General features: G+C 44.1%; 1 protein-coding gene across 2 annotated transcripts in view; it reads right to left on the bottom strand.

Annotated features, from left to right (window-relative positions):
- The window catches only part of Dclre1c (DNA cross-link repair 1C), a 29,540-nt gene extending 21,731 nt beyond the window's left edge, over positions 1-7,809 (bottom strand). Inside the window, exons 1-3 of one of the 2 annotated variants that reach the window (XM_021215299.2) lie at positions 7,663-7,809; positions 6,624-6,675; positions 2,993-3,077 (exon numbers count right to left, since the gene is read on the bottom strand). In XM_021215299.2, coding sequence (XP_021070958.1) covers positions 2,993-3,077; positions 6,624-6,675; positions 7,663-7,771 — 246 coding nt within the window. In that variant the 5' untranslated portion in view covers positions 7,772-7,809. Of the gene's footprint in view, positions 1-2,992; positions 3,078-6,623; positions 6,676-7,662 lie in introns of those variants that run through there. The other variant, XM_029547506.1, reaches the window with a different exon arrangement.
- Positions 7,810-9,499: the final 1,690 nt, after the last annotated feature.

Here is a 9,499-nt window from a genome sequence, read left to right as displayed (position 1 = left end):
CTGATTCCATGTATACACTCTGATTCCATGTATACACTCTGATTCCATGTATACACTCTGATTCCATGTATACACTCTGATTCCATGTATACACTGAGTTCATGTATATACACTCTGATTCCATGTATACACTGAGTTCATGTATATACACTCTGATTCCATGTATACACTCTGAGTTCATGTATATACACTCTGATTCCATGTACATAGCCTGAGTTCATGTATATACTCCGACTTTATATATACAGTCTGATTCCATGTATACAGTCTGATTCCATGTATACACTCTGAGTTCATGTATATACTCTAATTCCATGAATACAGTCTGAGTTCATGTATACACTCTGAGTTCATGTATACATTTTAATTTAATGTATACATCCTGATTTCATATAGCCATTTCTGATTTCAGTATAATTAACAGTTAAAATGCTATAACAAGACACACATTGATTACAATGGGATTACAGCTCAGTGTTGGAGCACTTAGCATGCACAAGGCCATAGGTTCCAGGTTCAGCACACACACAAAGAGCGCACATATACTCAGTACTCATACACACTTAGCACATATACTTGGTACACATACACACTCAGCACACATACTCAGCATACACATCCAGTGAGTTGCATACAAACACATAATCAGTATACACATACACACGCACTAGCAACATATCACACTTACAGATGAAAAGCATCTCGTTCATGATGCACCATGAAACCACCCGGGCTTGAGACTGGTTTTGAGGAGATTTTTGATAACTTTAATTTTCTCTTTGTCCATTTGCATGAATATGTGTGTGGTGACACACATGGGCATGTTAAGAACTCTGCCACTGAGCTAAAGCACCAGTACTAGCTAGAACTCCTGGGTGTGTACATGTTCCTGTGCGTGTGTCTGTGCTATGGAAGCCAGTGGTTGGTGTCAGGTGTCTTTCTCGATGATCTTTTTCTTCACTAAACCTGGTGCTGGCCAGTGAACACCAGGAATCCTCCTGTCTCCAGTCCCCCAGTGCTGGGGTTACAGGCATTTATGCACTTCCCCAGCCAGGGGCCAATGTAAGTGTAATTCACATGCAGGGTCAGAGCAGGCAATTGGCATCAAGGCTGGAGGGAGACTCTGACATGGGCTGGCGGCTCTCCCATACTCTAGATGTCTGAATTCCAGCTTGTGTCTGGTCTTCCTCACTCCTTGACTGCCCCAGACAGATTAACTTATGGCAACTACAGACCCAATCCCAGAGGCAAAGGAAGAGCAGCCTAGCTGCCGTGACAGGAACGGACAGACATCCTTCAGTTGGCAGATGGGATATGGAGACCAAACATGCATGATGAAATGCTCCTCCTAGCACAAGATCCTCTGGGGGCAGCACCCAAGCAGAATGAGGGGGGCTGGTGTGGCTTTAGAGACAGGTGTTGGCACCTGGATTTTGTTGAAACATAATGTCCACATATACTTATTGGATAAAGAATCACCTTTGGTTTGTGTGTGTCATGATCAAATCCAGTTATCAGAATTTCACCTCCTTACCGAGTCATCCTTTGGACTCTATTATCACAGACTGTTGTAGACTCAGTCTACAGAAAGTCATTTTGTCTTTTCTTTTTAAAAGACTGTTTCTATTTAATCAGTGACTGTGCAGCGGAGGGGCCCGTGAGCATGTAGAGGTCAAAGCTGGAGTCTGTTCTCTCCTACTATATGGAGCCCCGAGATCAAACGCAGGTCATCAGGCTTGCTGGCAAGAGGCTTTACCCACTGAGCCATAGTACAGGCTCCTGTCTTGTTTTGGTAGCACTGGGGATCAGACAGCCAAGGCTCGTGTGCACCGCCTCTGAGCTGCACACCTGGCCTCTGTGGTAAAGGAGTGGGCTCGGGCTTGCTTGCTTGCTTGCTTTGATCTTGCTTTTTTTTTTCAGAGGCAGGCCAGATGTGGGGCAGAGGGGACAGAAGAGGAGGGACTTATGCTGTCATCTGTCAGACTCAGCAAGATGATACCCGTCATGCAGACTTTTAGCAAGTCCTAACTGTAATTCCTCTCCGGTGGAGCAGCAGACAGATGGATTGCAGCAGTCAGTACATTAGGAATCAGAGGCATTTTGTTGAGGGAATCCATGTTCATCCATGTTCATACCCTCTTGAAACAGCAAATAACATCCTCCTCAGATCTTACAGGGCTGGTTTTTGTAGTTTGTACTTTGTTTGTTGTGGCCTTAGGTTCTATTCTATATGATGGGAAAACAGCTACTGTGGCACTTTGGACTTCTGTTTGGTATATGTTCTTCCTTCCCTTTCTTTCATTTTTCCTCTTTCTTTTTAAAATCAATCCTTTTGCTTTATCTATATCTAGATTAGCATTGGGTCTTCCTTTGGGCTTTCTTAAAGTTTTTTTAGCCTCAACTGAGACATCTGTTCCTATCTAACGTAGTAAGGATCATAACAGGGCTTTTCCTGTCACGTTTGCATTTTATATGTTGTAGCAATTTTCTTCTGACTACTTGCTGGAGGAGAGATCTATTTCATTTTTCCACAATAAAAAGTTATTGATTCTAGACCAGGCATGGTGGCACACACAGGTCCTCTGGAAGTGCTCTTGACCACTGAACCATCTCTCAGCCCCTACCCTTTTTATTATAACCTTTAAAATATGTTTCTTCTTCCTGAGTTAACCTGTGATTTAAAAAAACTATAATAAAGCACATCTTGTTTGCACTTTAACGAATCTCTGCTAGGCAGTCCCCAAGAGTAAATTAAGTGTTTAAGACTTAAATCACACTCTTGAGGAACAAGTATCGAAAACCTGCTACCTCCTAAACTGCTGAGTCACACCGCAGTCACTATTCTAATTCATGATGAATTCACATGCATGAAGAAAGGGGGTTTGAATAATTCCAATGATTTTTCAAAAGATGCCTCTAAAAATACTCCCCAGGTATACAACAAAGGGGTGCTATTCAAAAATTACAGCTTTTTGAATTACAGTTGACTTACAATTCGGTTTTCCCAAAATCTGTACTTCGGGCTAGTTAACAACAGCTCCTTGGTGACCGGGGAACAGTACAGGAAGACCTTCAAGCTGAAAGCAAAACACAGGAACAGAGGGGGAAAGCTGTCTCAGCACAATTCAAAACAAGCCACTGTGCTGAGTCTGCAATGCACTGTGCAGAATGTCATTTTTCTCTAGCGAATCACAATCAGTTGACAACAACCTGACAGTGGCTCCCAACACACCTGCCATGATTTGGAAATAAAATCCCCTTCAAACCCCAGTGCTAAGGCTTGGGTCTCCAGTGCAATGTTCAGAAAGAAGTGGAGCTTTGGAGGTACATGAGGCCTCTGACCTAATCCATACATTAATCCTGTGATTCGGCCATGACCTGACAGCATTCTGGAGGTGGAATGAACATCACTGTCTCTGGTCCCTCCCGTCTCTGGCTTTCAGCTTCATGTCTGCAGGAGGTGAGCAGTTTCCATCTGCCTCGTCCATCGCTAGGCTCCCACCTCACCAGGGGCCTAAGAGCAATGGGACCAGCCAACCACAGCCTGGTTGTGGCAAAGTAAATCTCCTTTTTAGATTGTTTTCCTAAGGTGCTTTGCCACAGTGACAGCAAGCTGCCTAGCACAGTACCAGTATAGCATCAACTATTTCTCTCAGCCCTGACCATGGTTCAGAAACAGGGAACACGTAGGGTCCTTCCGCTTCCTAAGAATACCACCACTTATCTTATGTCGTGCTGGTAAGCACACATATGTACTGGGGGCTGGAAGTGTAGCATCAGAAGAAAGTAAAAATGAACAATGTTTATATGAGTTCAGGTACATCTAGAAAGGATACCACCAAATGCTAATCTGCTTCTAGAGAACAGGAAAGGGGTGTTGACAACAGAAAATTCTGCTTTTTGCTTCACGTAAATCTACTTATTTATGTATGTTAAAGAGCAAAGCCAGAGCCTTGCATAGTCTGATCAAGTACTCTACCACTGTGCTATACATCCAGTCCTTGTATTCATATTTTCAGTGAATTAATTTCATATTAAATTCTAAAAAATAATGGTATAGTTTGGAGATCAGGAATACAACCCACAGTGGATTATATTTTCACACCACTATAAACCCCATCTGTTTATATTCTTAGAAAATGGACAGCAAAATCCTCATTAAACTGTGTGTGGTAAGCACATGCTTGCAATCCAGGCATTCAGGAGGAGGCAGAAGGCTTACTGCACGTTTGAGGCAAGTTTGATTGATGTACATAAGTTCAGGAAAACAGCCAGAGCTATATGGTAAGTCTGACACACCCACATATTCCCCTAGTAACAGGAAGGGAGGGTTTATATCCCCTCATCTTGAACTAGGTGGATCTCTGTAAGTTCAGGAAATATTTTATTTTATTTTATTTTTTATTTTTTTGGTTTGAGACAGGGTAGCCCTGGCTGTAGACCAGGCTGGCCTCTAACTCATAGCGATCCACTTGCCTCTGCCTCCCATGTGCTGGGATGCAGCAGCTGTAGGATTTCTTCATCACAGAGTTTCTCCGTGTAGCAATCTCTATCCTAGAACTCGCTCTGTAGACTAGGCTGACCTCGAACTGCTTATATCTCTGCCTTCTGAGTGTTGGGATTAAAGGGATGAGCCGCTACTATCCCAGCGCGTTGCAAGAGTCTTAAAGCTTGCTCTTAGGGGAATATGCCTGCCTCCTGACTCTCGTGGGGTTTAGCTTGTATGTTTGTTTATTTCAATGCTGACTCACTATGTCATCCTAACTTGGAACTTGTAGACCAGACTGGCTCCTAATGCACAGAGTTATGTTATGTCTGTACATCTTCCTCGTGAGTACTTTCATGTTCCCCCATGTCTGTCCCAGGATGAACAGTTTTAAATCCTAAATTCTCTGTTAACAAAAACCAGCCGCATCCCAGGTTGAAGAAACCTTTCAGAGACAGACAAGCTCTAGAAGCCAGCTATTATTCTAGGCCTTGTTACTGTTATGTGTGTCTTCCCAGGTTACAGAATTATCTTCAGATAATTTCAGTCTTGCCTGTTGCCAGGCAGGCAGAAACCAGAAATTCCCACTATACACTGTCATAATTCCCCAGAGAAACTGGAGGATGGGTGTCATTTTAAGATACTCTGTTACAAGGTAATGTGTCACACAGCAATACAGAGCTGATGCATAGGCTCAGACCTGGTTAAAACCCTGGTCCTGCCACTCCCTGGTTCTGGGACACTGGGCTACTAATTTAACCTGCCTGGCTTCTTAGTTCCCTGTCTGTAAATCAGAAGTAATAAGAACACGTATTTAAAAGGTTACAAGGGGTTCTAATGAGGACACCGGCTCCAAGTAGACAGTGGTAGAATTCCTGTAGGATCATTATATCTAGGGTAAGCATTAGAATGAAATAGTTGTTTTTTCCTATACCTAGGGTGGGCATCGGAATGAAGACCTGTTTTCCAGAAGTTCTTTGACCTAGAAGAAATCACTGTGGAAAACCGTGATTGTTTTCTGTTACCTAATAGTTATTTTTCTGAAGGAAGTTTCCATCCTTTGCATGGGCATACCTGGAATGTCTTGCATTATTGAATATTGCAAACAGTGCAGTGGAAGGATAAAAGCTGCAGGGCAGGGTGCTTTCCTTCACAAAACATTTACATTCGATTGGGGGGCTTTGGTTGGAGGAACTCGTCTTACCCCCCCCAACCCCCAACCCCAAAAAGCCATTTGTGTAGTAATCAGTAAATGTGCTTCCTGAGGCTCAGCAAGGCTGGAGCTCCCTGCTGCATCAGAGCCTGATTACATTCTGGACTGTAATCCTCTTTGACTGATCCTCGACTCAAAACTCCGTCCGACAGTGAACTACTACATTCTCAACCTCTACCATGTCTGGCCCATCACAGCAGCCATCACACACCACTGAGCCACCTCTCCGGCCTAAGGATTCTTGCTAGCAGAACCTCCATTGACACCCATAAACATACACTCTTACAAAAACAAAGGTAAATCAGCCGGCAACACAGATGGATCACAGAAATACAATGTTAAGAACTAGATGGGGCTGGAGAAATAGCTCAAGTAGTTAAGATGGCTGCTCTTCCAGAAGGGCAAGGTTCAATTCCTAGCACTCACAGGGCAGTCACACACAGGTAAAACAAGCATACATGTAAAATAAAAAAATAAATAAACTTTTGAAAAATATTGAAGATGTCTTAATCTATCCAGTATATGATCCTATGTATTTAATTTTGTTTGTTTAAGGCAAGTTCTCTCTATGTAACTCAAGTTGGCCTTGAACTCACAAGTCCTCATGATTCCTCAATGTTGGGATTAGACCACCATAGCAAGCCGCCTGTTCATATTAAAATTCAAGAATAACCAAAGTTAGCTCATTGTGACAAAAACTCAAAATAGGAAATACTTCTGGGAGAAAAAGCAGGTAAGACTAAACAGGGGCCTGGGACATGGTAGTGTTCAACTTCTTATCTGTGTGGAAGCTACATAATGCTTATATAAGCTCATAATGTTTCTATAGGCTCCCTGCTAGGGTGTATGTACTGTTCTGCCTAGGAGTTATCTCCCAGTTAAGATGTCTACTTATACACAAATAAGCAGCAAAGCCAAAATTACCTGCATTCCAGCCTTCGTTTCAAGGAAGGAGCCCTTAATCCTTTCATGTGATCTACAAGGAAAAGAATTAGAAATCACAAGCATGGTTTGTTTGATTTGGGGTTTTTAGAGGATTCCTTTGCCCACAACAGCTGGGTTGCCTTTGTGAGCTTCCTTCTGTGAGAAACTACCTAAGGCTCACCACTATGAGCAAATAGATTCCCACAGGCCTTTGGCTCTTCTGCAGATGAGAAACCTTTCAGAGTAGAGAACAGGAACCACTAAAAAGGGTTAGACCCTGAGCTGATGAAAGCTGTTCAAGTCCCACATGGGTCAGGGGACGCAGGCAGGAAGATCAAGTGCTAGTATGAGAACCTAGATGGGCTGATTTGATTACACCTAGGATAGGTGAAGCTCTGCCCCACAACCTAAAGTAAGTAAATAATAAAGAAGAAAAATGGGGCCAAACTTATCGATTGGTTGTACACACACACACACACACACACACACACACACACACGAGAGTTTAGTGTGAGAAAGAAACATTTGTATGGGCATGGGGGTGTATAAAGGGAGGGAGGGAGAAGGAGAGATAGAGATAGACATATCGATCTTGGGTTCTTGCCAAATATCTCTGGGATGTAAAAAAAAAAAAAAAAAAAAAAAAAAACCTTCTAAAACACGTGCCTGTGTGAGAGAGGGGCATTTCGCTCTTACCTAATGTCTCGGGGTGTACAAATTCTGAAACGTGTTTTCCTTATTCGTGATTTGGACATGAGCTAATTAATTAAGCCTTACCAAACACACATTTCGCTGGGAGAGCAACCAGCTCTACCTCACCACAGCGTCCAGGTCAGACTGCAACCGGAGCTGGGGTTACAGAGGTGGTACAGACCTGGAGCTCAATAAAGCCAGAGGTTAAGCGCCAACTGGCACGAGGAGTGCTTCCCAGTGCCTCGCGGAGTCCCGGCCTGTTCTCCCCTCACCAGGTACCGACCTCTGCCACTGCCTCTTCAGACCCTAGCGCCCCTGAAATAGGTAACGAGAGGGGCTCACTCACCCTTGTGGCAGTGCGAAAGGAAGTAGGCACGGGCTTTCAGGTTCTCCCTGTCGAAGCGGTCAATGGAGATGGTTGGATACTCCGCCATCTGTCCCTGGAAGGAGCTCATTGCGCCCGGGAACACAAGACCAAAAGCCCACCTCGGAAACAGAAGTCCACACTGACCCTGGGCGCCACTTCCGGGAACCTGCGCACCGCCTATCCATAGGCCGGCCGAGCTCAGCCACATCCAATCAAAGGACCCTTGAGATGGGGGCGGAGCCAACGCGCATCCAATCCTGATCCAGCCTCCCAGGTCCCTTGGTTTAAATAACTGCACCAGCTGGGCACCGAGAACCAGCTGTGCGCAGTTTGTGGGTAGCGCTGGCTGGTCCTGGAGAGTCAGGTTCCTGCCAGAAAGCAAGAAAGGACCCCGAAAGTGTTTGTTGCACAATGCAGATCTGCCCGCATCTGTGGAGGAACCAAGGCAGGAAACGAAACACAGCTGAGAATGCAGGCCAGAGAGCTTCCCTTTTCTTAACCATATTCCCTCGCATTTCCACAGATCTATTGAAGATCGAGTTCTTTTCAGGTTTTTTAAATTTTTCTCCCGGGCTGGTGAGATGGCTCAGTGGGTAAGAGCACCCGACTGCTCTTCTGAAGGTCCTGAGTTCAAATCCCAGAAACCACATGGTGGCTCACAACCATCCATAACGAGATCTGACTCCCCCTTCTGGAGTGTCTGAAGATAGATACAGTGTACTTACATATAATAAATAAATTTAAAAAAATTTTTTTCTCCCAATTTGTATTTTATAGGATAACCACAAGGACTGGAGGAGTCACTGCCTCTGACTCTTGGTTAATAGATTCCATTGGTAGTCGCTCCCTCTTCTGTACATAAGCTAACTATATTTTGAAGGCCACAATTCAGACATAGATTCTTGGGGGGGGGGGGTGTAAAGATTCCATTGATCTGCTGGCCTCCAGTAATCATTGGAGCTGTATTTTGAGGAAGTCAGAAGGATATATAAAGAGACAGAAGGAGAGGATGGGGGCGTGGTGGGAAAGTGTAGAAATCATACTAAGATCCACCAAACACTTTGTCGGTGGCATTTATTGTCTCCTTCCTAGCAAGGTCTCCTCAGACACTCAGCACTGTTGATCAACTGGAACCTCCAAATCCCAAGAACACTTTGGCAAGCCTTGTGGAGGTGAACAGGAAAACTGAAAAGAAGCCGTTGTCTGCAAAAACTGACCGACTGGTTTCAGTACTGTGGGGAGATTAGAATGTTGCAGATCCAGAAGTGAATGATCATAGCTTGAGCTAGGTCTAGCCCTTGGGAATAGCCATTCCTTGTCCATCTCTGTTGGAATTAACATCTTGTGACTAACAGATGAAAACCTTTTGGAATCTACTAGTTTAGCAGACCACTATCCCCCCCCCCCCAACCCAAAAACTAAGAACGTCATCAGATGGCATCTCGGGCCGATAGAAAAGCTTTCTCATCTGTGTCCTCTGATGTACACCGTATTCTAAGTATGGCCTGACTTATGACTTTCTTCTATAAAACTGAAACTCTTTCCTTGTTGGAACATGGAATTTAGGATGACCCAAATCTCTGTTCCAGCCCCAAGGTTATTAGAAATGGCCCCAGAATAATCTCTCTTTTCCCCTTTAAGATGAGGTTTCTCTGTCCACAGCGGTTACATGGCTAACATTTAAAAAGCCACAAAAATGAAGAATATGACAAGAATATTTTCACAGAGGAAGAAGTGATCATGGGATGATGCCAGGAGTAAGCTCTGAGCAAAGGTGTCAGAAGGCCATGGTCAGAGAACATTTGGTTATTCTTGC

This window comes from Mus pahari, chromosome 16, assembly GCF_900095145.1.
Source record: "Mus pahari chromosome 16, PAHARI_EIJ_v1.1, whole genome shotgun sequence".
In the NCBI taxonomy this organism is placed as follows: domain Eukaryota; kingdom Metazoa; phylum Chordata; class Mammalia; order Rodentia; family Muridae; genus Mus; species Mus pahari.
The sequence above is the reverse complement of the archived record's forward strand: the minus strand, read 5'-3'. Positions and strand labels throughout refer to the sequence as shown.